A 27,809-nucleotide genomic window follows, 5' to 3' on the forward strand; every position below is an offset into this window, starting at 1 on the left:
TGCTTCCATCTTCTTCTTCATTGTAAACTTTGCAAGAAAGGGCGCCGTATTTAAGACCCTTGAAGTTTGGACTCTCGGATTGTACAAGTCGAAAGGAACGCCGTATTTAAATTCCTTGGAAGATAGTGGATTCCTCAAGGAGACAAAACTTGAGAAGAGTGGAGTAGGTCTTGGGGTTAAGATCGAACTACTATAAATCTTCGTGTCTCTTGTGTGGTATTTATCTCTCTCACCCTCACTCTTATTTGTGCTTGCATTTATACACTTAGAATTGAGTGAATAGTTAGCATTAGTAATTAACTTGCTTATCTAGTACCTTACTAATTAGCCCATTTAATCTTGTTAATTAAGTTTGCATGAACCTTCCATCAAGTTTTTGATAAAAGGCCTAAAAGAAACCATTCATCTAATTCATTTATCTTGTTGTGGGATTTACAATCTTTAATCAACCACCAAGTATTTTCATAGAAAGATTAAAAAGGGAATAATCAACTAGGATTTTCAAATGCCATCTAACAAGTGTTTGACAAAAGGTCTAAGAGAGGATATTCATTTAAGATTTTGAAACTAATCTTACAAAAGTTTTTAAAGAGGATAAATTTTTTTAAAGACACCCAATTCACCCCCCTCTTGGGTTGCCTAGTGGGATTTCACTTTCCCTCCTCCTTCTCTTTGCACTTTGTGGTGATTGGTAAACTCTACCCTTTCTTGTATTTATGTTTTATTAAAACAAGGGTTAGAGCAAATAGGCTTAAAGCAATATCTAAACCCTAAATTTCATTATCTTAAATATTTGAACAAGGGTTAGATTAATAAGTGCTTAATTAGTAAATTAATTTTAATAATCCATTTAATTAAGCCCAATTTTTTTAATTGACCAATTCACCCCCTCTTGGGTTGTCACAATGGAATTTTACTTTCGTTTATTGAAACTTTTTGTGGTTTTTGAAGAACATTTAAGGGATGCGGCGGGGATGCCACTTCACTCGACATGCTCGACAACCATGAAGATTACTTGGGATTTCTAGGCTAAAATGGAAACTAGTGTCAGGGGAAACATAGCCTTCGCAGCGTGCTCCGTGTCATGGGGACGCAATTGGCATTTCGGGCCATCAACATCATGGAAATTAGCTAACAACACTTTTGGTTGGCACTCCTGGTTGAGAGGATTGGTAGGCCAAGCTCCATAAGGGGAGTCGACCTCGTGACATGCTGACCCCTCCCCCTTTAGGCCTAGCATGTGTAGGCCGGAACCTTGGTGGTTTGCTTATTTATTGCAAGAGGACATGCTTGTGCATGTGACGCACACAACAGGAAATCATACTACAACTCGTTGGTGTGCCCTAAGGGAGCTTTGGGTGCGAACTGTGAGCTATCCACAGGGATGCTCCAGCTTCTTTGGTCGAGGATGGAGGCCAAAGACAGTGCATGTTGGGTTGGGTTCCCACATGCATTGCATGTACGGACCGGTGCAATAGGCTAGCTATACTATTGGCCTCCTGCACCGCGATACATCTTGTGGGCAGGCCAAGCTCTAGGTCTTCCATGAGTTAGTGCCGGGGCGACTTCGGTTGCCCTCACGAGGTGTACACCTTGCGGATCAATCCATGGGGCATCTTGCTTCTTGGATGACCAAGCCCTAGTGCTTGGCGGACTGGTGCGTGGCATCGTCATTGAAAACCCAGGGTTAATGGCAACCCAAGAGGGGGGTTGAATTGGGTTTCAAAAACTTTTTCCAAAATAGTGCGGAATTAAAAACAAATGGGAAAATAACCCTTAAGTACAAAACCAAAGTAAAAATAAAATGCACACACAAAAGAGATAGAGAGAGATATAGAGAGTGTGCACTGGATTTATAGTGGTTCGGTCCAACCCAAGGACCTACTCCACTCCACCAAGAAGCCTTCTTGATGCCTGTGAGAGTTAAACCAATTACAATCTGGAGAAAAGGCTCTGCGTCTCCCTCACTCGCCTCTGTGGAGATGGCTCCATGACTCCACGGACACTTGCCAAATTACAATGATCTTTGAAGAAAGAAAACTAAAATCCCTTCAAGAGGGTTACAAAAGATGGATAAAAGAAGTACAAATATAAGCCTAATCCACTTCTCTGCTTAGAGATGAGAGAGGCACTAAAACAACTTTAATTCACTCTTTAAGATGTTCAAAAAATAATGCAAAAAAGTTGTTTAGAAGGTCTTGGATAAGGTATATATAGCCCAAGCAAGAATATTACCATTTGAGGGCAACAGGGTAAATAACTGGCCAACGGCTATATTGCCAGACGGGGGCGGTCGACCGGGGTGTGGCGGTCGCCCGTCCTTATCGGCGTTCCTTTTTTATTTTTGAATTTCAAACCATCGCGGTCGCCCGCCGAGGGCCTCCTAGACATTTTCAATTTTCATCCAAAACCTATCCGCGATCGGCCGAGCCTAAGGCGGTCGACCGCCAAGACCTTTCTAGATAACTCCTTAATTTCTAGGAGCCCATCCGCGATCGACCGGACTTGCCTCGGTCGACCGGCCCACTTTTGACAGGTAGATGCTGGAGTTCCAACAACCATCCCGCGGTCGCCCGGGATACCTCGGTTGACCGGCCCTGTTTTAAAATCTTGCTTTTATACATTAAAGCTTTAGGGCAATGGGCTATGGTCTTTGGGCTTTTGTCCTAAGTTTTCAAATACATTTTAAGTTTGTTTTAAAACTTGTTAAGTGCCTTTAACATCTCTAAAAACAAAGGTGAGAGTACAATCTGAAAGACTTTATCTTCACTTTATCTTCAAAACTTTAAGTCCACCATGCTTCTTGGATCTTCCTAGCTTTGGGGCACTCTAAATAAGCTTTTAGGTCTCGATCCAAGCTTCTTTGAATTCACACTAATGGGATTTATGACTAAAGACAATCAAACACATTAGTGACTCAAAATCACTTGTGTTTAGAATCATCAAAATAAGAATGAAATGCCTCGTACTTGATAGACTTTCCATTGGGCTACAAGGCCTGATGCTCGAGGTCTCATGATGCAGGCAGATCATGAGTGTGGGTATCTAGAAGTGCATGTCAAGATTTGAGCTAAGTAGCCTGTTGAACAGCTTAGAGACTGTGTGCACATTCAAAGCATCAATGGGTGTTGGCGTGTGGGGACTTAGAGCCTTGCACGATTGAAAACTTGCCATAGCATTCGTGCATGTTGGGAAGCCGCACGGGTTATTTCGTTGCTCAAATATTAGGCACGTGACACTAGGCAGAGCTAAAGTTTGCCTGGATGCCCCAAATTCCCTAATAAAACTTGACAAATACCCGGTTTTTGGCATCCAAACATACCTTTAGGCCCTCTTTAGATTGCAGGAATTTTTTGGAAAAGTTTGAAAAGGAAAAATATTTTTATAAGTTTCTACTTTTTCACACACTAAAAATACATACCTTGAATTTATGATGAAGTTCTTACATATTCAACTTTTATATATAGGAGCCTTCAATTTACGATAATAACCCTCTAAATTAACCATAATCGTATTATTTCTCGGGATTTGCTAGGGACCATTGCAAAAGGCATTTCACGCCTTCTCTATTGTATGTGAGACCAGCCACACATGCTCAGATTTTGTCTTATTCATCTGAGGTGGTTGCTTCACATGCAACAACCCAGGTGCAAAATGCCTTATGAAATGGTCCCTAGCAAATCCAAAATTGTGAAGGAAAAAATTTTCTTCGCACAAAAAGAAAATTTTCTGTTAGAAATGTTTTTCTTGCTTGGGCATTAATTTTCATTTTCAATTAGTCTCTTACGTCACTATCTTTGGGTTTGCTTTGTCTTCTGTATCTTATTCACTTTTTTATAGCTCTCATTATTTCAGTCTCTCCTCTCGTCGGCAAAATAGATTTCTTATATTTTCTTCCCATTTTTGCGCGAAAATTTCAGTGGCTGAAATCTGGGTCTTTTTTTGGATGGAAAATCGGTAAGTCTACAACCTCTTATGTATTAGATTTTCTTGTTTTGGATTATTGAAGACGAATCGGACTTGAGAGAAACCCTAATTGACTTTTTTCTTTTGGAAACTTTGGTTTTCTAAAAGATTAGTATTTGTGGATATGTTGGTTTTTTCTAGGATTTGTTGGGGTTTTGGCTTTTGAGATTGTCTCATGGTTTATAGTTCCTCGCATTTATATTAGGGCAACTTGACGAATTTTGAGAATAGGGTTCATCTTTGTTTTTTCTTTTGCTCATATAATTTGGGATTTTGTTGGAATTAGGTTTTCCTGCTGAAGTTAGGGTTTTATTGAGGAGGAGCTTATAGCGTTTTCTAGAGGATATGTGTATACTGTGTGTCATTCAAAAGTGGTCTCGGCGTGTAGCCACCATGCTTCCTTGGTTAGTAATCCCACTCATAGGACTGTGGGCACTATCTCAGCTCTTGCCGCCGAGCTTCCGATTTGAGGTCACTTCCCCTCGGCTCGCCTGCGTGTTAGTCCTCTTGGTTACACTCTTTTGGTATGAGATTTTGATGCCCCAATTGTCCTCTTGGAGAGCACGTAGGAGCGCCCGCCTTAGAGAGATGCGGCGTTTAGAAGTGTTAGAGATGCAAAAGCTTAGAAAGACGGCTACCCGTAGGTGTAGGAATTGCTTGACCGCATATCGGGATCAGAATCCGGTTGGGGGGCGTTTTATGTGCTCGTATTGTGGGCACATTTCGAAAAGGCCGGTTTTGGACTTGCCAGGTTCATTGGGGATTTCGAATTCGGGTTTTATTGGGGATTTGGTTGGGAAAGGGGGGAAGATATGGAATGGGAAGGTGTGGTCGGATAATGGGTGGATGTGTAGTCAAGATTGTTTTGAAAATGGGAATTGGGTTAGTGGGACGCTTGTTGGGAAGTCGAGTTATTGGGGGAAGAATGGGGGTGGTTCGTATTTTAGCGGGGATGATCGGTGTTTGGGAGAGAAGTCGTACTCGGGTGTTGTTGTTTTTGCTTGTAAGCTGTTGCCGTCTTTGTTGTTGAGCGTAAGGTGGGTTTGGAGAAAGATTTTTAGGGTTGGTTCCGCGAGGGAAGATGGGTCATTGGATGGAGAGCAAAAAGGATTATTGTCTAAGAAAGGTGAAAATGGTGAGAGCAAAGGGGAGAAGGCACGTAGAAAAGCTGAAGAGAAGAGGCAGGCTAGGTTAGAAAAGGAAATGCTAGAGGAAGAAGAGAGAAAGCAGAGGGAAGAGGTTGCGAGGTTAGTGGAGGAACGAAGGCGACTAAGGGATGAAAAGTTGGAGGCTGAAAAAGATCGTAGCAAGGGCTCGGCTCCTCATACAGAAACAAGCACCGGGAGAGAAACAGAAAGGAGGCGGCAGGAAAAAAGAAAGGACAAGGACAAGGGCTCTAGTAAAAGTAATTCTGATGTGGAGGAGCTTGAAAGGAAGGCTAACAGGGAAAGTGGACGAAAGCATGAATTTGATAAGAAGAGTGACACTGAAAGACGGGACATTCAGAAAACCATAATAGATAGTATTAGGGCGCAAATCTCGGAAACAGGGCATGGCTTAAAGGGCACCATGAATAATTTCAGCAGGCCGAATGGCAGCAGTAGATACTTCGACCGCGTGAAGGGATCTTTCCTATCATCTTCTAAAGCTTTTAATGGAGCTACATTTTTTGGGAGGGGTGCTCATACTAATGCAACCAATGCTACGAAAGTGAATAAGTCTGCTGGTTCTGGAGATCATGTTCAAACTTCTACCATTAGGAGGGAGTTGCATTCCACTGAACACATAACCGGGAAGTTAACTTCAAATGGAGATGATAAGGCTACTTCCCCGTTACACCTCCCTGTAAGTTGTGATCCATTACACCCAAGAACTATTCTGATCAAATGTCTTTATTTTGGTTTTATACATTAGACTAGTCTGCTTGGTGCCTATGCTCTGAAGCATTCAATTTAGCAAGTGCTTATTGTATACATACATGCTTTTTTTTTTTGGAATAGTATACGTGCTTTATTTTTAATTAAATATATTGAGGCATGGCTTAGCTTTACCATTGATGGCTATTTTGCAGGTGGTGTCGGATCCACAACCACGTCCAACTGTTCAGAAAAAATCATGGCAGCAATTATTTACTCGTTCTTCAGATGCTCCATCCTCGGATGCAAATGCCATTCGCCGACCAAATCAGAATGAGCAAGTAGATGGTCGAAGCCAACAGACCCCTGACGAAGCATCACCAACACATCATCTAGACCACCAAATCCATTTTGGGTTATCATTGCCTTACGCTGCCCTGCCCTTATCTACTGGTTCACTGAGTAGTAAGTCAGTTTCTCCTCCTCTGGTTGGAGAACCCGGATATGATTTTATATCTGAAGGGTCAGAACTTTTTGAAGACCCTTGTTATGTTCCCGATCCAGTAGCCTTGCTTGGGCCAGTTTCAGAGTCACTTGACAACTTTCCTTTGGACCTAGGTTCAGGGTTTATGAAAAATAAATTACCGGAAAGACCTCATGTTCTCAAGAATGTGTCTGCGTCTGCAGAAGTAAACAGGCCTTCACCAATCGAGTCCCCTATGTCCAGATTACGGGTCGCTGAAGAAAGGCTTATGATTTCTGGTCAACTTCCATACACTCCATTATCTCGGGACCCACATAATTCGCCTTTGGATGAACAGGGTACGTGGCAGATGTGGGGCACACCTCCACTTCGCCAGGAGGGATTAAGTTTAGTTGGTGGGCCTGCCAGCTGGATCTTACCACTGGGACAACACAAATCTGACAAGGAAGATATTGTGCATCCTTTACCCCACAAAGGTATGATACCAGAATTTGTAAAGGAGAATCAAGCCCTTCCTAGGACTCATTCTCCTCAAAAAGTTTGTGTTCGTAATGGACAGAATGGTGGGACATACAGTCCTCTTGGTCCTGGTTCGAATGCTAATCATCCGTGGCTACAGAAATCCATCTTTCAGCCTTTGCCAGGTGATGGGAAGAGCCATTTTCCTCCACTTAAACCCAGGGAGGATATTTCTCGAAATGACTTGATTTATAGTAGTCCGAGCAAATCAGCAGCTGGCCACCCGTTTGAACTGTCTCCAGCCAATAATTGGTCCAAGTGAGTTACCTTAGCCTCTATTTTGAAGTCATTTTGTCTGTGCTTCTATTTTGTTTCTGACTATGTGATGTAGGTTGGCTATGAGAAGCATAATAAATTCAAGAAAAAGTAGGGATGTGCTGAAATTACTGATATTGAATGAACTTGTTTGGAAATAAGCAGAAATTAGCCTATAGGCTGAACCGCTGAACTGTTTAGTGGGAATATTAAGTTCCTACCGAAAAAAGATTCGTAGCCTTTCAATTAGTTCATTAACAGAACCAAGTCAGCCAAGTAGATTGCAAACAATATATTCAAAATCAATGAAAATAGATGTATAATGAATAAAAATCAATCTATCATAAAGTCCATATCTGTCCCAAAAAAACTAGGAGTAATGGAATAAAGGTAGATATGTAAAAAGCTACAGTGATATGTGGGGGGGGGGGGGGGGGGGGGGTGGTGAATTAGGGCTGTAAATCTAATGGTGCTGCTCAAATGGAGTAGTAAATCAAATTGAGATGAAGCTGTAGGGGAATTCTTACCTTGGTCTTGCTGGGCTTCAGCTTGGAGCTTCTTGGTGGACGGGCCTTCAATAGTCACCAAAGCGATAGCTGCAGCAATGATCAGCCAAGGGGCTAATCAAGCCCAAAGGGGCACAAGGAGAGGAAGAAACTGAGGGTAATGGGCCGTTTGGATATGCGGATTTTAGAATCCAGGTTTTAGTTTGAAAACAGTGTAAAAGAGGGTTCATGATCAAGCTGCAGTATGCTGTCCTGACCTGACAGTGTTTCTTGGATTTTAAGTAAGAAATCGAGGTTTTATAAATTTCTCCCCAATCTTGAAATTTCTAAAACCTGGAAACATGGGACGATCTCCTGCTCTCTTGCTGTCGGAAAGAAGGGTGTGAAATCAGAAAACGATGGCTGGTCTCTTTCTTCTCTCATCTCCTGACGGTGCCGGAATCCGGGTCTGTGATCGTGCGGTTGGTAGAGACCCTCCGTCCAGTATCTACAATCACAAACAAAGGGGTCAGGGGGTCCGGGGTGGGTCCCCGGATGACTACATCGACACCCAAGTCAGATTCCAGCTCAATCGTATATATAAAGAGCAAGAGTAATGAAGGGGATAGCTGGGTTATCAGAATCAAACACAGGCTTTTTCTATTTCTTAGTTGGTCAAATTGGCTATGGGGTCTGGGGAGAGGAGGAAGCGGGTGTCCAACACCTTTTTCCCCACCTTTCCTTAGATACGATGGCTTTAATGGGCAATTAAAGCTTGCCTTTAATGATGCCTTCTTGTCTGGTTACGTTTTTCTTTCCTTCTAGGCCAAAAAGATCAGATCCTCCACATGAGAGGCTTGGTAACATATTTATCCTTTTTCTCTGCCTGCAATTCCTCTCTGTCGTGTGCCACGTGGATCTTTTCAATCATTTTGAAGAAAATGCCTTCCTTCCGTGGATTGGGTTGTACTCTGGTCGAAGCGGCAGCGTGCATGGCTTGTTAATTTTACGTATAACCTTCCCCATAATTGTGATTATGGCCGAGATTTTCGTGATAAGAAAACGACACGTGGCGGGATCCTGCGGACATATCGTGTTTTTAACACCCTTTATAATGACAGGCGTTCATGGATAAGATCTTGGTGATACGTAGGTGACACGTGGCGAGATCCTACGGTCACACTGTGTTTCATACCTATCATAATACCTCCCTACTCATGGACCAAGGGAGTAAAGTCTTTTTACCCGGTCATAGAATCTGAGGCCGTACGTAATTATGAGGATCTTGGAATGTAAAGGGGCGGGGAGGTTTTAGTCGGCGGCATCTTCTCGCGGGGTTGATAATGTAATTAGGAATTGCCATTTGACCACCCCATAGGGAAAAGACATGTGTAGCGTACGTCGTGTCGTTTCGTAGCCCAACAGTCTTGTTTTTATGTATAAGAGGGAAACTTTGGGGCGTTCTCTCTCACAAGCTTTCCCTCCCTTTTCCTCCTTTCGCTTCTTGAAAAATGTTTAAGTCTGGTGGTGGCTCCTCCTCTGCTGACAGAGGCAAGGCCGTTATTGTGGAGACCTCCAGTGACTGATTCGGATCAGGACCTAATGAGTTATAAGAAGGCTAAGCGGGACCCGAGTCTCCTCCTGGCTTCCCTCCTTATTGTGTCCCTTCACCCCGCGAGGGTGAACCCCGTGAGGCATACATTGCCCGGAAGCGCTCCTTCTCCTACCTCCATCGTCAGGAGATGGAGCTCTGTGATTGTGTTATGGAGATGAGCGGGGAGATCGATGGTCTGAAGGCGGAGAACCGGGAGTTGAGGCAGAAGATATACCGGCTCAACGAGCAGCTTTTCGGGTACGAGGTGGATCCCTTCCTAGAGAGTTCGCTGGAGGAGAGGGTAGATGACAAAGACCTCTCTAGTGAAGAGAAATCCCCGAACAGTCGTTCAGACTGAGTTCGGGGGAGTGGATATGCGACCGGTACTTCTGCGGGCTAGTCTCTGCTGCTTCTTTTCTTTTTCTTTTTTGAAAGTGATGTTTAAAGGCCCCGTTGGTTAATGGTCTTTTCCCTTCTTCTACCTTTTTCTTTTTTCTCATTTTTTTTTATATGGTGGGGCCCCGAGGGGCCGTGATGTTGTAGGGCCTGCGTGTCATGTTGGATGGCGTCCTGTTTAGGCCCTGATTTTTGTAGGTCTTCGGGTCATTATTTTATCAATGAACAGACTTTTTGCCTTTTATGTTCATTTTGTGCAATTTCTTCCTCGTTCTTTGTCTGTGGGCGTGAGTAGAATAGGCACGCTTTTTTGGTGAGGAAATGTCGCCGGTGAGGGAGGGTGGAGTCGCTCGCATTTGTTTGATATATCCCGTAAAGCGTAGGTCCTTGACTTAATAGTTAATCCGACCCTCCTAATCTGGCCTGATCTTTTTCCACTCTTGAGTGGGATAGGAGAAAGCTAGAAGGCACGGGCGGACTGTTGCCTTGAGATCCGACCCCTTTTGCTCACCATCGCCTTGAGATCCGACCCATTTTGCTCAACCAGGTCTTTTTTTCCATCCAAGTGGAATAGGAGAAAACTGGAAGGCACGGGCGGACCGTCGCTTTGAGTTCCGACCCCCTTTTGCTCAACCAGGTATTTTTTCCATCCAAATGAAATAAGAGGAAACTGGAAGGCACGGGCAGACCGTCGCCTTGAGATCCGACCCCTTTTGCTCAACCAAGTCTTTTTTCCATCCAAGTGGAATAGGAGGAAACTGGAAGGCAACGGTCCGCATGTGCCTTCTAGCTTTCTCCTATCCCACTTAAGAGTGGAAAAAGATCCAGCCAGATTAGGAGGGTCGGATTAACTATCAAGTAAAGGACCTACGCTTTACGAGATATATCAAACAATCGCGCGCCACTCCACCCTCCCTCACCGGCGACATTTCCTCACCACAGTTAGAAGGGTATAAAAGGCCTATTCTACTTATACACATAGACAAAGAACGAGGAAGAAATTGCACAAAATGAACACAAAAGGCAAAAAGTCTGTCCATTGATAAAATAATGACCCGAAGGCCTACAAAAATCGGAGCCTAAACAGGACCCATTCAACATGATCCGCAGGCCCTACAACATTACGGCCCTTGGGCCCCCCACCATATACAAAAAAAAAGAGAAAAAAAGAAAGAGGTAGAAGAAGGGAAAATACCCTTAACCAACGGGGTCTTGAAACATCACTTTTTCTTTCCAAAAAAAAGAAAGAAGAGAAGTAGCAGAGACTCGCCCACAGAAGTACCGGCCACATATCCCCTCCCCCGAACTTAGTCCGAGCGACTGTTTGGGGAGTTATCTTAACTTGAGAGGTCTTCGTCATCTACGCTCTCCTCCAGCGAACTCTGTAGGAAGGAAGGGATCCACCTCGTACTCGAAAAGCTGCTCGTTGAGCCAGTAGATCTTCTGCCTCAACTTCCGGTTTTTCGCGTTCAGGCCATCAATCTCTCCGCTCATCTCCATAACACGATCACAGAGCTCCATCTCCTGACGATAGAGGTAGGAGAAGAAGGAGTGCTTCCGGGCAATGTATGCCTCAGGGGGTTCACCCTCGCGGGGTGGAGAAGGGACACGACGAGGAAGGAAGTCAGGAGAAGTACTCGGGTCCCGCTTAGCCTTCTTATAACTCATTAGGTCCTGATCCGAATCAGAGTCACTGGAGGCCTCCACAATAACGGCCTTGCCTCTGTTAGCAGAGGAGGAGCCACCACCAGACTTAAACATTTTTCAAGAAGCAAAAGGAGGAAAAGGGAGGGAAAGCTTGTGAGAGAGAACGCCCCAAAGCTTCGTTCTTATACATAAAAACGAGACTCTTGGGCTACGAAATGACGCGACATACGCTACACATGTCTTTTCCCTATGGGGTGATCAAATGGCGATTCCTAATTACATTAGCACCACTCGAGAAGATGCGGCCGACTAAAACCTCCCCACCCCTTTACATTCCAAGATCCTCATAATTACGTACGGCCTCAGATTCTATGACCGGGTAAAAAGACTTTACTCCCTTAGTCCATTGAATGGACGACCAAAGGAGTAAGGAGGTATTATCATAGGTATGAAACACGGTGTGACTGTAGAATCTCGCTACGTGTCACCTACGTATCACCAAGATCTTATCTATGATCGCCTGTCATTATAAAGGGTGTTAAAAATACGGTATGTCCACAGGATCCCGCCACATGTCGTTTTCTTATCACCAAAATCTCGGCCATAATCACTCATCATCACGATTATGGGGAAGGTTATACGTAAAATTAACAAGCCATGCACGCCGCCGCTTCGACCAGAGTGCAACCTAATTCACGGAAGGAAGGCCTTTTCTCCAAAATGATTGAAAAGATCCACGTGGCACACGACAGAGAGGAATTGCATGCAGAGAAAAAATGATAAATACATTACCAAGCCTCCCATGTGGAGGATCTGATCTTTTTGGCCTAGAAGGAATGAAAAACATAACTAGACAAGAAGGCGCCATTAAAGGCAAGCTTTAATTGCCCATTAAAGCCATCATATATAAGGAAAGGTGGGGAAAAAGGTGATGGACGCCCGCTCCCTCCTCTCCCCAGACCCCATAGCCAATTTGACCACCTAAGTAATAGAAAAAGCCTGTGTTTGATTCTGGTATCCCAGCCATCCCCTTCATTACTCTTGTTGTTTATTTATACGATTGAGTTGGAATCTGACTTGGGTGTCGAAGTGGCCGTCCGGGACCCACCCCGGACCCCCTAACTCCTTTGTTTGTGATTGTAGATACTGGACGGAGGCTCTCTACCCACCACACGATCACAGACCTGGATTCCGGCATCATCTTCTCCCATCTACAATTTTGAAGAAATCCAAGCTTCTAAACTCCGCGTATCCAAACAACCCCTAAAGGTTAGGAACAAGGGAAGACAGCAATAGGCGGCAACAAGGGTAAGAATAGGGGAAAATTGGCTGTCGTAACTACAGTTAGGGCATCAGGGGAGGAAGAGGTAGCAAGGCTGCGAGAAGCTTCAAATTTAGGAGATTAGTGATGAGAGGCTGGGGGGGCGCTGGGTGGCTGTTGAGGGCTGTTTGGCGGTAACAGTCGAGGGCATGTAGGGAAAGGAAGGGGACAGTTGCTGAAGTAGCAGCATGAACTATAAGAAACATGTGGCCCATGTAGAGGAAGAATGAGAGGGGAAAGAAAGAAGGTCTTGGGGAAAGGGATATCATTTGCTGTAGTGTGGGACTGCTTGCTGGCCGAAGGATATATATATATATATATATATATAGAGAGAGAGAGAGAGAGAGAGAGAGAGAGAGAGAGAGAGAGAGAGAGAGAGAGAGAGAGGTGTTCCTGCGCTCGAGCGCAAGAAACAAGGGTGGGGCCACGTTGTTGGGGTGATCCTAAGCATTCATTTTAAAGGCCCCATCATGGATGGAGTGTGTACCAAAAATCAGTTTCATTGGATCATCATAGGGTGTCCATTTGTAGGGGGTGAAAATGGACAGATACTGTTTGTCCACTAATCTGCCCATTTTTTCTCCCACAAATGGACACCCAATGATGATCCAATGGAGCTGATTTTTTGTGGACACCCTATCCATGAAAGGGCCTTCCAAATGAATACTTTGGATCCCCGCCAACAATGTGGGCCCACCCCTGTCTTTGCACTCAAGCTTATCTGAGCTCGAGCGCAGAAACGCTTTATATATATATATGAGGAAATGGTTTGTGTGCAGCTGCACATATAGCATATCTGTGCATGCCTGCACAAACCATAGCGGGGGCCACATTTGGAGGGGAAAATGGACAGACACTGTTTCTGCCAATTTTTTCCCTCCACAAATGGCAGGGTTAGGATGATCCTAAAGGGCTGATTTTTGGTACACACCCTATCCATGGAAGGGCCTTCCAAATGAATGCTTTGGATCCCCCAAAAAATGTGGCGCCCCCATGGTTTGTGCAGCAATGCACATGTAGCTTATCTGTGCAGCTGCACACAAACAGTTTCCTCATATATATATATATATATATATATATTGGGGGTTGCGTTTGTGTGGGGTGGGGGGGGGGGGGGGGGGGGTGAAGAAAAGAATAGAGGGAAGAAAGGCTGTCGGCTGCGACATTGACTGGTGGCTGGCCAAGAGCAAGTGGGCAACATAGGGGATGAATGAGAGAAAGAAAGTGGGTGGAGGAAGAAAGGAGAAAGGAAGAAGGAAGTAGGATAGGGGGAAAAGAAGAAAGAAGAAAGGAAGTGGAGGAGCTGAAACAAGAAGAGAGTAGGGGAGATTACCATGCTGATGAGTTAAAGAAACATGGGTTGGGTTTAAGTGGTGGGCTCCCAATAGGGCTGCAATGGAATAAAATAAAGGGTCACCTAAGGGCTTTAAGTGAATAAGTGGTGTGCCCTCTAACATAACAAATGCGATATAAAGGGTTTTTATGAGAGGGTTAAGTGGTGGTGGGTCATGGTAGAGAAATATGTAAATAGAATATATTTGATGTGGACAACCCTTACATATAGAAATAAAATGCAACTAAGAGAAAGAAATATAATTATATCCTAAAGCTAAGCAAGTCTCTAAATATAGTAAACTAGATAATAAATTGGCTGGATCAAAGTAGTTCCCTCTGTGAGAAGAACTCGACTACATCGAGTATGTCTGCAATATTGTGGTAAAGATTCACTCGAAGTCTTCTTAACTCAGCCTCGTTCATCCATGAACAGCCGGTCAACGGCCAATCTCGCCAACAAACAAGGTGTCTATAGTGTGATCCTCGACGAGTATTCATAGCCCTGATATCCATGATGTCGTATCCTCTGAAGATGAGCTCGCTCTGGCAGATCTCTGTGAAATAAGTAGAGATTGACAGCCTTGAAGAATGGAGAGAAGGCAATATATCTTCATGGAGGTCTAATAGATGTGTTAAGGACCCAACCGCTTGAGGATTCTGTATGGTCCAAACTTCTTCCGCTTCAATTTGCTGCATTTTCCCGCTCGATATTGGTCTCGTTGAATGTATGCCACTACTAAGTCCCCATCACTGAAAGAGTGATCGCTTGTAGTCGCTCTAGCACCTCTTGTTGTGCCTCATTGATATGTTGAACGAAGCCCTCAACATCAGCTATGCATTTGACTAGGGTAAGATATATGGGTACAGTAAAAAATGTGAGGGGTGGCCATAGATTGTTTCAAAGAAGTATTTTCTAGTGGAATGGTTAGTCTAACTATTGTATGCAAACTCTACTTGGGCAGAATTAAGTCCCATCGATCAAGTCTTTCGCTAGCTAATCATATGAATAAATTTCCAATGATGCAATTGACAGTTCAGCCGTCTAGGGATGATAGGAACCACTAAACTGTAGTCCCCATTTTGCACCATAAGGTTTTATAGGAATGACCCATAAACCTAGTGTTTCTATTGGAGATTAATGACCTAAGGACTCCATGCAAATGTGCGACCTTTCTAAAGAATAACTTTGCAACATGAGGCACGTCTGAAGTTTTGGCATGGGATAAAAACGACATTTTGGAAAAATATATAGACAATGACAGACAAAATCAAACTTCCTAAAAGTCCGAGGTAAACCTTTTACAAAATGCATCTTCTCAAGGTCTACTAGGAATGGGTAACGGAGAATAAAAGCTTGACCCTTGAAAGATTGACACGTCCTGTATCAGTTAAAAAAAAGAAAAAAGATTGACACGTCCTGCACTGACGTACATAATGAATTACGTTGGTGTTTTAATCAGGGCCAAAAAAGGTTTCATTAAAAAAATCAGCGCAATGGTATTTGCTCCACCAGAGCTATAGGGACATGTCAAGCCTCCACTGTGAAGCTCGTGAATATGATTCTTGTGGAATGATCCCTGAAGTGTGCATAAGTGAGTTTCATGGTGCAGAAATCCATTGTGAAAGGCCCAGTGAGAGCCAGAGAACGGAGGGAGCTGTGGTCAGAATTAATCTCTATTTGTAGCCAGTGGCATGGAGCTTGGATTGTGGGGGGTGATTTTAATACAATCCGCTTTCTGGCTGAGAAGAATATACCAGGGTTTACGACGAGCATGAGGAATCTCTCTAATTTCATTTTGGATAATGAATTGATTGATTTGCCTTTGGAAGGATTGGAGTTTACTTGGTCAAATAACAGGGATCGTCTAACAATGTGTAGGTTGGATCATATACTGATCTCACATGACTGGGAGGAACACTTTCCGCTGATTGGCCCATCCCAAACCTGTATCTGACCATAATCCAATTTTAATAGAAATATTGAACTACTCAGGTGGGCCTTGACCTTTTAAATTTGATCTTGACTTGTGTGAACTTCCAGAGTCTGAAAACAGACTCAAGGTCTGGTGGAATGAGGTCTGGGTTGAGGGTTGAAAAGGATGTATTCTATGTAAAATGTTGAAAGGGTTAAAATAAAAATTAGGGAATGGCAAAAGGTAGTTGACGGGGAAAATCAGATAAGGAGGAAGTCCTCACTGCTCTAGAGTCCCTCGAAGGGAAGGTAGCTATTGGGAGCCTCTCGAATCAAGAAAAGATTTAGAGGCATTGGCTTGCTAGAAGAGCATGGGGAGATTCTTAGGAGGGAAGAGATCCTATGGCGATAAAAATCCAGGGCTGTTTGGTTAAAGGAAGGCGATAAAAATTCAAAATTCTTCCATCAAATGGCGAATATAAGGAGGAGAGTTAATGCTATAAATTGTACAAGGGAAGGAGAGGATCTGATGCGGATGAAATCAAGGATATAATTATCCAGTATTATTCCATCTTGTACACTAAATCTGTGGATTGGCGCCAGAAAATTGATGGGCTACAATTTCGGACCATAAGTTCGGTACAGAGAAGTTCCTTGGATCGAGATTTCTCGGAAGACTAAGTGGCAAATGCCATCTCCTCGATGAAGAAAGACAAAGCTCCTGGGCCGGATGGGTTCCCCATGGCTTTCTTCTAGAACTATTGGAGCATAGTCAAGGAAGATGTGATGGATTTTATCTTTGAATTCCAGTAAAGTGGCATTATTAGCGAAGCGGCAGAGGTGACTTTTGTTGCTTTTATTTGAAAGAAGGAAGGGATCATCGGAATTGAAGATTTCGTCTGATTAGCCTAATTAATAGCATTTCAAAAATCATATCAAAGGTCCTTGCAGCACGATTAAAGAGGCGCTATGGTTGGAATCATATTGCAATTCCAAGGAGCTTTTGTTGATTCAAGACAGATTCTAGATGGGGTGTTGATTGCAAATGAGGTGGTGGACTCTGCAAAAAGAGATGGTAATATTGGTCTAGTTCTCAAAATTGACATCGAGAAGGCCTATGATCATATCGACTGGGAGGTATTAGCAGACATACAACAATGTATGGGCTTTAGTCAAAGAAGGAGGAACTGGACTAAAGCGCAAGAATATTTCAAAAGCTCCAGGGTTTGCGACAAGGTGATCCCCTAGCTCCCTATTTGTTCATAATGGTGGTAGAAGCCTTGAGCTTAATGCTAACAAAAGCAAAGAGATTGGGACTGATACATGGTCTGAAAGTGGGTGTAAGAGGCGAAGCAATCACGCACCTACAATTTCCGGACGATACATTGGTATTCATTGAAAATGAGAAATCCTCGTTTGCTAATATGAGGCGCAGTTTTAGATGGTTTGAATTGGTATCGGGGCTGAAAATTAATTTTTGTAAAAACATTATGACATGAATTAATGTGGACCAGGATCTAGTCAAGAAGTATACTACGGTAATAGGTTGCGAAGCGGGCACTCTACCTATAACTTACCTTGGTCGACCTTTGGGCTTTCGAATCTCGTCAGCAGCTCAGTGGGACCCAGTCATCGGAAGAATTGAACGGAATTTAGCGACTTGAAAGAGAAGATACATCTCGTTGGGTGGGAGAATCACGTTGATAAAAGCAGCCCTAGCGAATATGCCAGTTTTCTTCATGTCGTTATTTAAAATCCCAGTAAAGGTGGCTCTGAGAATTGAAAAGCTTTAGAGGGATTTCTTATGGGAAGGGGATGGCAATACCAAGAAGTTGAAACACATAATGAATTGGAAGGTATCTAAATTGAAGAAGAATGGAGACCTTGGAATAGGTAAAATTAAAGCCCGCAAGGTCTCTACTGGGCAAATGGTTGTGGTGGTATGGGAATGAAAAATATGCGCTTTGGCACAAAGTAATTGGAAGGAAATATGGAATGGAGTGGGGAGAATAGAATGCCAAAACCTTGGGCCCCGCAAGGGATCAGGAGCTTGGAGGTCCATCTGCTCTGTGAAGGCAGATTTTGAAGCTCTCATTCGCTATATGGTAGGGAAAGGACTTGATGTTAGATTTTGGTGCGACTTATTGTGTGGCGACAAATTGCTCTGTGAGTCCTACCCGAGGCTCTTCAGGGTAGCACTGAATCCTGAGGCATCGATGGCGGATTACCTGGTATGAGATAATGACATGGGTAAGGGTTTCTAGGATTTAAGACTGAGAAGGGATCTTAAGGATGAGGAATCTCCATTTGCTTCTCACTCAGTTAAATTCCATGTACTGCTCAAATTTCAAAAATGATGAGAGAATATGGACCCCAGAACTGGACGGGATACTCTCTGCTAAGTCTTTTTTTTTGCCTCTATTAACAGTGATCGGGCCTCTTCAAGTAGCAGAGTATGAGAGCCCATGGCTCCACCAAGAGTGATGGCTTTCGCATGGACAGTGGTCTACAAGAGAATTAAAACTTATGACCGACTTGAAAAAAGGAGATTCCATCTAGCGAGTAGATGCATCTTGTGTTTGGAGGTGGAAGAAACCTTAGACCACATAATGTTGTACTGCCCTTTTTCATTTAAACTATGGACTAATGTGTTTAGGATCTTTAGTATGTCATGGGTTTGTCCTAAAATCCATCAGGAGGGTATTGCTAAACTGGAACACCGTCATTTTAGGGAATTAAGGCGGTTGCTATGGAATACCATCCCATGTTCCATTGTATGGAATATCTGGAAAGAACACAATCGACGGGAACCATTCAAAAAAAGGAAAAAAAAGAAAAACACGATCGACGGATTTTTGAGGAAACGAAAAGGTTTGCAAACCGAGTTATAGCGGATATAAGAGTGGGAATCATCTCCTGGGCAAAATAAAAAAAGAGTCCCGTATAGTTTAACTGACATTATGCGTAATTGGTGGGCAATCATATGGGACAAAACTATTCAGACTAAACCAATGCCGAAGTGGAAGCCACCCCCCTCGGGTTGGGTGAAATTGAACTTTGATGGGAGTTCCATCGGAAATCCAGGTAAAGCTGGGATTGGGGGTCTGATAAGGGATGAAAGGTAAGGAATCATCATGTCCTACTCAAGACCGGCAGGGGAATGTGATGCAAATGAGGCAGAAGTAAGAGCCCTTCTGTTTGGTCTCCGATGGGCTTTTGAATATGACATGAGGCACATAATTGTGGAAGGGGACTCGGCGAATGCAATCAGTTGGGCATCAAATGCTTCAAGGGGTCCTTGGAGGATTCAAGGGTTAATTGCTAACATTTTGGATCTAATACGAATCTTGGAGCCCAAGTTTGAACATCGAAGGAGATCGGCTAATGAGGCAACAAACATCTTAGCCAAGGAAGGAGTACTCAGGGAGACATTGTTGGTTGTTGTTTCTTGACATTATCTAATATGGCAGGCTCTGTAATTGCTTTAAGTTCCACTTCTATGTACTTGGTTTGGGACATCTTGTCCCTACCCTGTTTATTAATGAAATTGTCATCATTCAATTAAAAAAAAAGAAATCCATCATGAAAGGCAGTATCACACTCGGGTCAGTGCCCATCAACTGACATGACTACCAAATAGGACCATAGAATGTCTCTATGGGATACTGGTCCTCAAGTGAATCAAACGATAGCTACAGGCCACGTGCTCCCAAGCAAATAAGACCTACTTAATGTGTCAATCGCGTGATTAAGAACCCCTGATTCGTGCCTAAGATTGAAGGTGAATTCCTGTTAGAAAGTAACCAATTTCGCATGGCACTAATTCAAAGTGCATTGGGATTAATAGAGTGCAATGCTTCATGCTTTGAATTTAGTACGAAATCACTTTGAACGATGGTATAAAATTTGATGTCGTACATTGAGTACCTCAAGCAGGCATTGCTCAGTTTTTCTCTGAAGAAGGCTATAGGTCATCCTTCTTGACCGAGGACATCTATTTCTTTGTTAGGCTTCACAATCAACCTCGAAGACTTTGTTAAAGTTAGGGAGTGCTAGAATCATAGCACTCATTTTCTCTTAACAAGATTGAGACTCCGACCGGCCTTGTGTTTCAGACACTCAGTGACATGTGCGGCAGGTAATTCAAGTTGCAAATAAATCGCTGCTGAAGCAATGCAAGCCTGTAAAACCACCACACACCATTGATGGATTCGGGCACACGCTAGCTTCTTATGGCCTTACCTTTGTTTCGGTCGACTTTCATTTTATCAGTCGACAAAATATATCCCAAGAAGGTCATATTGTCAGTCATAAATGCATACTTCTTGAGATTCGTCCACAACTTGTTTTCCCTTAGGAGTTCAAACATTTTCTTTACGTGGGTAATATGTTCGTCGGAGTTCTAAACGTAGATAAGGACATATGTCAGCAAGCCTAGGTAGGAGGAAAGAAAGGACCAAGGGGAAAGGAGGAGCACGGAGGGAAGAGAAGAAAGAAGAGAGAGTGTACGTGGAGTAACGAGAAGGGGGGAGATTAGCTTGTGGCTGTTAGCCTTTTGAGCTTTCTTCCAAATAGTGCAATTAGGTTTTCTGAAGGTGGTAAGGGGTATTTATAAAGAGACATGGGTTTAAGTGGTGGGCCCCCAACAGGGCTCCAATGAAATAAAATAAAGGGTCATTGAAGGGCTTTACGTGAATAAATGCTGGCTCTCTAAGATAACCAATGCGATATAAATAGTTTTTGTAAGATGGTTAAGTGGTGGTGGGCCTTGGTAGGGAAACAAGTAAAGAGAATATATTTGATGTGGACAACCCTCACATCTAGCAACGAAATGCCAACTAAAAGAAAAAGAAAGAAATATTATCATACCTTAAACCTAATCATGTCTCTCTAAATAAAGTAAATCAGCTAATCAAGTGGCTGGGTCATGTCAAAAGGTCACAAATTTTTTCGTCCAAAACACTTTTCACATTTTACATTACTATCCACTGAAAACCATATGAAACAGGTCAAACAACCTAAGAGAACTTCTATAGCTGCTAAAACAATCCTTAATAAAAACGACAAACTTAAAACCCAACTTAAATGAGCTTAAATAATTCCTTCCCTAATAAAAATAGATGCAATTGGTACAACTCAAGTGTAGACCTCACTAAATTGACATATTAAAAGATCAAATGGACTTTGTTTCATTTCCCATTCTCTTTTTTTTTCTGCGAGTCTGAGCATGGATGCATCAAAGGCTCATGTGGAAGAAACTAAGTATTGTGAAGGGACTATGTATTTTGAATGGAAAGATGCTCTAAACTTCACAGAAGTCCCATTTGCCATATTTAGAACACATTAATCATGATTTGTTTTCAACTCATTTCTCAGAAGATAGTGCCCTGTGGATCAACCAAGTACAAATTCGGTAGTATTTAACTCCTACCCGGAAGTTGTCATCTGTTATTACACCCTTATCGCCTGTTCCAATGCTGTCTTCACGCTCAAGCTTGTCACATTCATCTGAGACTTACTCTTCATTTGAGTAATCATCATCAACAAGCTCTCCATACATTCATACGCATTATCTTCCACTATTCACTTCAATTCTTCATATTTCTTGTCCTCTGAAAGCAACCTTGAATCTCATTGAGTTTGAATTTTAGTCCAATGTCCTTCATTTGTTGGATTGATATTCTCATCTGGTCTAATTGATCATAATAGTTTTATTTTTATTTTCTATTTTACGTGTTCTCTTCGTAAAACTCCAATGGTTTGTTTTAATTGGCCTAACGATTTCTTCGATTCATCCTATCAATCGTCAGTTAATTTCAAGATAATGTCTAATCAATTAATGTTATTTCTTTCCAAAGAGTCAGCGTAGAAAACCAATGTAATTTAAAGAACCCTGACTTAATATACCCCTTTCCTAATCAAAGTACTGGAATAGTTGGGACGCCACACAATGTCCTCTTTGCAGTCCTGAGCTGAGAAGTAAAAGCAGCAAAGCCTCTTGTCCAAATCTAGAAATTCCTGTCAGACTCTAGAGGAGTCAATAGGTCTAAAGAATGGAGAAATGGGAGGGAGAATTTTCGTTTTTTGTTGCAAATATTTGAGCTTTCATTTCCCAACCTAATAAAATAAGAAACATAAATAGTAAGAAAAGAAAAACAAATGTAGACTTGTTGAGCTGGTCGAGTCTTGATTTCCATGTGGTTTGAGTCCAAAGTCTTGCTAAATTTTATTGACTTACCCTCAATAAGTTGTGGAACTAAGCCCACTTGTTGCATAAATAATTGCTACTAGAATTTTGCCGAAAGGCAGTACATGAGTGGAGCCTATTGTAGAAAATGATCTACTTAGGCACCAATTTACTTAGAAAATAATACTCACACGTAGTTCCATTTTCAAATTTATGATGTATTCTGATTCTTTTATCTGTCATGTGTCTAATAAATTTTGACACCTCTGAGGAGGCTTGGTTTATGTTTGAGAGTGTTTGATGTAAAATAGAGGAAAAAAGTGACGAGAATGGATGGAAACCACGGGGCTTGGATTTTCTTATCTCTTTCAGTTCAAGTATGTGGAGCTCGGTTCAGTTTGCGACTTCTCAGTTGTTTTAGTGTCAAATTATAGTTGCTTGCAATCTAGTTTAGACCCCAAAAAGCTATCACAATGATTGTTTGAATGAGATTACATATAATAGTATTAATAGTCATATGGTATGTTTTAGGGGCCTTAACAAAAAAAGGAAAACCCCATCAAAGTTGTTCACTCAGAAGCAAGATAGAAGAACACTTAATCCATATACACTAGGCAGACAAAAAGGAATGATGATGGTCATAGAGATTGTTGAGCTGGGAGATTGGAGGTTTCTGTATGCTGACATTCCTATCTGTTATTCTGCAAATACCCTTGAAACCAATGGGTTAACTGTCTATCTTTCCTTTTTTACATGCATTACTTTGCATTTGGGTTCTAGGTTAAATATATTGATAAATGGTGGATTCAGCTGCTATGGTAAAAGTGGGTTGGTGCAGTAGTGATAATGGGTGACATGCAGCAGCAATGCAATGCGGTGCGACGAGGGAGAGCTTTTTACAGTTTGCAACTGTTAGTGAAAGCCTTCATTGCCCAGTTTGGATAGCTGGAGTTTTCTGGAAAAGTTTGTAAAGAAAAAATATTTCTAAAATTCCCTTCTTTTTTCGCACACGAAAAAAGACAACTTGAACCAACCCTATTCAAGTTTTACTTATAGGAACTATCTATTTATGATAATATCCCTCTAAATTAACCATAATCATACCATTTCCCTCTAAATCATGGGAAGAAAACATCAAGTGGCTGCTGGCAATCGACTGATGGCCATAGAGAAGGATAGCCAATACCCCTGGAAAAAAGATGACCGAGAATCATCATTGTCCATCATCAGATTTTCTCTGCGTTTGTGGTACAAACCTTGAGCGACTTTCAGATACTCATCTGTATTGCTTAGATGGAGGCTACTCCACCATGGAAGTTTTTGAATCCCTTGGGATTTTTAACCTCTATTGCAGAAGAGCTCTCTTTTCTCTTGGGCCCCGTGGCAGAAATACCTCTCTGGTCTCATTGGCCCCCTCCGCGTTCGCATGCTGGCTCTCTGGGGACTTTGGAAGATTGGGACACAAGGGGGAGAAGGTTGGATTTCGGAGCTAGGAAAACTCCTGGTCGTAGAGCAGTTGAATCCAATTGAAGACCATTATCGAATGGAAGTGATTGGATGCTTAAAATGCAATTACAAAACTCTGGTTCTCGCACCCTGTGCAGAAAGTGCTCCGAATCTCGACATAGAGAGAACACTAACTAAGTTTGGAGACCCAAAAAGATCCAAGTTGCAGCTCGTGATGATGATCGATGTTTGGATGTACTAGGTTCTGTAGTGGAAGATAGAAAGAAAAATCTTAGAGCTGTCTTATTGGATCCTTAAAATCTGGTTCTTAACTGTTAGAAGATGTTTGGGCTTGGGATAAACATTTCTGGGGCCTCCCAGAGTTGGAAAAGCCCTTGCCATTCGTACCGTGGATATTTTATTCCGGTTCGACTCTAAATTTCAGGCCACCTCAATCCTTCGTCGTGGAGGTGAGTCTTTTGGGGTTATCTTTCTTCCCCCCACCCTGGTTCCCTGCTTACAATACGGGTGCTAGATCGGTTCGGTTGAGTTTTTATGATATTCCTCTTCGTGCATGGTCTGCTACCACGGTGGAAATTTTTGGGATCACACTTGGGCCAGGTCCTTGAATCCCAGCTTTTTGGGAATCATTCACACTGTTTGGCTTTTGCCTCCGCCTTGGTTATATCCCCTTTGTGGAAATCTATTCCTCAATCCATTAACTTAAGGGTAGATTCTAACATTTATTCGGTGGGAGTTAAGATGGTCTCTGAGGACAGTATGAATTCTCTGGCATTGTCGGTGGTGGGAGAGGCCAGTAGTAAAGACAATTTGCCACTTTTTTAGGGATCCGTTCAGATTCCTGATGATATAGCTCACCGGCAGCGGTTTCTCTACCGGAAAAGGTGGCAGAGGCCACTGAATGTGGATCGGAGTCGGCGGTGGTCCCTAGTTCAAATTTTGAAATCCCCACCTACCCACCTGTCCCCTCTGTGATCACTCCTGTTTCGTCAAAAAGTAGGGAGGCTAGGGTTAGGGGTCCTGCGAGTCTGCCAATTGTAAGAAAATCAGTTCTGGCATATCCACTTGGCATTAAAAGGAAGGCGGGTAGAAAAGAGGCTGTCGATACTTCTGGCATAAAGTCGGCAGAGGATTTAAAGGTTTTAAAATTAAAAAATAGGTTTCTCACTGATGGAAAAAGTGATGATGTGCACATGCTTGGGTAAAGGTAAATTCAGGAAAGGCCCTGCAAAGGATTTTCATCTGTTGGCGACACGTGGAGGATTATCAGTACTTAATAGAAAGATTAAGTGCATGAAAGGAAAACAGAAAGAAGAAACATGATCTCGATAGTCAACACTACCTTCGAACTTTTCAAAAATCGCCTAGTCCAAGTATGTCTAGTAGCGATTATTTTGAAGACTCAAGCAACGTAGCCAATGGCGTAATCACCCTGGTAAATGAAGATCTAGAGCTTCTAAAAATCTTAAATATAACGAGAAGTTGTCAATGAAGGAATCGCCTACAACGGCTGAGGTTCTGCCCTCTCCTCTTAAAAAACAATGGGTGAAAGAAAGCGTTGCAGGTGCTCGAAATTCGGGGTTGTCTCCTTCCCAGACCACTTTGAATAGTGAGGTGGAGCTTCACACTCCCCTTTGTAATCTGCCTATCTTTAATAAGATCCTAGAAAAGGAGAGGCAAACTCGAAGGCGCCTATGGGAGGAGAAGCAATTGGCGATCTCATCGTTGGAAATTAGGCGTGAACCTCTCCGATCGGGCCAGGATCGGGAGCGAGGGTCCCCAATAATGGAAGACACGCAGCGAATAATGCAGCTTAATGGTAATCATGATAAGGGTAAGGGTCTTAGTTATAAATTCCGTTTCGGTCGCCGTTCTGTTTTGGCTACCGGAACGGAACGTTCCGGTGTTTCGGCCGTTTCGTTCGGCGTTTCGGTCGAAACTTTCCGTTCCGGTCGAAAAAAAAAGTTAAAAATATGAAAAAAATCCAAAAAAATTAGAAATTGTTAGAAAAATATAAGAAACACTTAAATGAACTAAAAGACATCTTTATTACTTAAAAACCAAAGTTTAATACAACTAAGACATAAAAAAGTAGAACATAGAAGAACAAAAGCCAAATACATAGTGCTAGCCACATCTCATATCATCTCTAAATCTAAATCAAAATGGTGGTGAATCTGGTTGAGGATCATCATACTCAACTGACTGGTAGCCCTCATCATCGTCGTCACCACCACCTCTTGGAGGAGTGTCCTCAAGGTTTGCGTCCTCGTCGTCGGACGCACCAACTCTAGAAGGCGCTTCAATATTTTCCCATCCAATGTCGTCTGGTGTCAGAATGACATCGTCATCTTCCGCAACTTAATCCATCATAACATCTAGGTGATCTATACTCAGTGGGTCGCTAGTGGTAGAAGATCTTCTGTTTAAGTCCCTGAAAAGAATGTCCAACATAAATTAATAAGTAATACTTAAAATTTAAAGGCACGTGGTGAAATATGAGAAAATTAATTCCAATTCAATTAAGTAGCATACCTTTCTCGAAACTTGAGGTTGTAATGGACAAATACCAAGTCATTCAACCTCTGGTGCTCCAACCTGTTTCTTTTTGCCGAGTGGATGTGCTCGAAAGTGCTCCAGCTCCTTTCACATCCAGTAGCACTACAGGTTTGGCTGAGAATTCTGACGGCAAAACTTTGTAAGTCCGGGACGTCATTTCCAAACAGGTTCCACCATGCAACTGTAAGGGAAACAATAATAGTTAAGCATTTACTTGTGGAAATTTTAAATAAAATATACTTAATTAAATGAACAAACCAATATACCTGGTCCCAATTTGCCTCGGTTGCTGATTGCCATCTTCATTGCAAACATGCCAGTGGACTCCCGGTAGTTCTCAATCTGACTGATGATGGTGTCCTGTATAACTTCATCAGGTACTAGTCGATTAATACATTCAATCAAACCTCGGGTGACTTCATGATGCTTGGAGAATGTAGGACTGAAAAAGCGAGCAGGGTTAAGAAAGTATCCCGCTGCATGGAGGGGACTGTGAAGCTGGTTGTCCCATCTTTGGTCAATAATCCTCCAGATGGGAGCATAATCTGACTTCTTGTTCTTTAGCCTAGCCTTGATGTTTTCTTTGGCCCTATCCATGGCCTCATATATGTAACCCGTTGTTGGTTTGTCTTGCCGGTCTACCAAACGCAGCACTCTCACCAATGGCTCACTGATGTTTAGAATATGCTTGCAGTTGTCCCACAATTGTTTATCCAACACTGTACTCACGATCTCTTCACTCAATCCATGTCGAATGTACCTAATAGCAGCATACTCATCAGACACGAACATCTGTTGTAGGGCTTTCATATGAAGCACCAAACTTTGTATACTAATGAAATTGGGTAGCAAATCTAGTCCACGCAGGACGACACAAGTCCCTCCCACCCGTGAATTTCTGTCTCATCAAGTTCAATAGGAGCTGCGTGGTTGTAGATAAACCTCGTAATCTTCCGAGCCCTGTCAATTGTGCTTCCTATGAGAGGAAACACATCTGGTTTGCCCAAGTGCTCTAAAATCAAGTCTAAACAATGGGCTGCACACGGAGTCCAGAAGAATGTGGCATATTTGATTTCTAACTTCTTCCCAGCAGCTTTATAACTTGGCTCACTATCAGTTATAAACTGCACCACATTTTCCGGACCTACCTCCAAAACAATCTCATCAAAAATTGCAAACAATGCCTCAGCATTCTTCACTACGCTAGATGCATTAACAGATTTAAGGAAAACTACTCCTTTAGGACAGTACACCAAAAGGTTAATTAAGGCATGTTGTTTGGTTTCTGTTCATCCATCGGCCATAATGCTACAGCTACTAGTTTTCCATGAATTCTTAACTTCCCCCAAGTAGTTGTTTACATCTTCTACAGTTTTCTTCAATATCCCCCCCCCCCCCCCCCCCCCGGTAAATCGTGAAAAGAAGGCGCCTTATAACCTGAGCCTACTGCATTTATGGCATCAAACATTGGCTGCCAATATGGTGAATTAGCAACATTGAAAGGCAGGTTGGCATCATAGCAAAGCATGCCAACTGCCATATTTGCTCGATCAAGTATTTCTTTTGTTGCCAAAGCACTCTTAACTTAATGCTTGGCTGGGATCCAGGGGTTGTTCGTGGTGCAAAGAAATCTCTTAACCCCCCTACAAGACCCTTCTTTTTCCTCTTTGCCCCACTCGGTTCTACAACAACTGCTTTCCCCTTATTCCTAGGCTGAGGTGGTCCCATCGGTTCGTCGTCCTCATCCCCCTCCCCCTCCTCCACATCTTCTTCTGGTGCGGCATAAAAACTACTCACCTCTGCCCTTGATACACTTTTCCTAGCCC

At 42.7% G+C, this 27,809-nt stretch overlaps 1 protein-coding gene across 3 annotated transcripts in view; it reads left to right on the forward strand.

Annotated features, from left to right (window-relative positions):
• The first annotated feature begins 3,812 nt into the window (after positions 1-3,812).
• The window catches only part of LOC143856381 (uncharacterized), a 29,623-nt gene continuing 5,626 nt past the window's right edge, over positions 3,813-27,809 (forward strand). For 2 of the 3 annotated variants that reach the window (XM_077366582.1, XM_077366584.1), the window contains exons 1-3: positions 3,813-3,957; positions 4,253-5,811; positions 6,038-7,083. In XM_077366582.1, coding sequence (XP_077222697.1) covers positions 4,312-5,811; positions 6,038-7,083 — 2,546 coding nt within the window. In that variant the 5' untranslated portion in view covers positions 3,813-3,957; positions 4,253-4,311. Of the gene's footprint in view, positions 3,958-4,002; positions 5,812-6,037; positions 7,084-27,809 lie in introns of those variants that run through there. The other variant, XM_077366583.1, reaches the window with a different exon arrangement.

This window comes from Tasmannia lanceolata, unplaced genomic scaffold (genome assembly GCF_043159265.1).
Source record: "Tasmannia lanceolata isolate RefF3 unplaced genomic scaffold, GAP_Taslan_0.1 ptg000023l, whole genome shotgun sequence".
Classification (NCBI taxonomy): domain Eukaryota; kingdom Viridiplantae; phylum Streptophyta; class Magnoliopsida; order Canellales; family Winteraceae; genus Tasmannia; species Tasmannia lanceolata.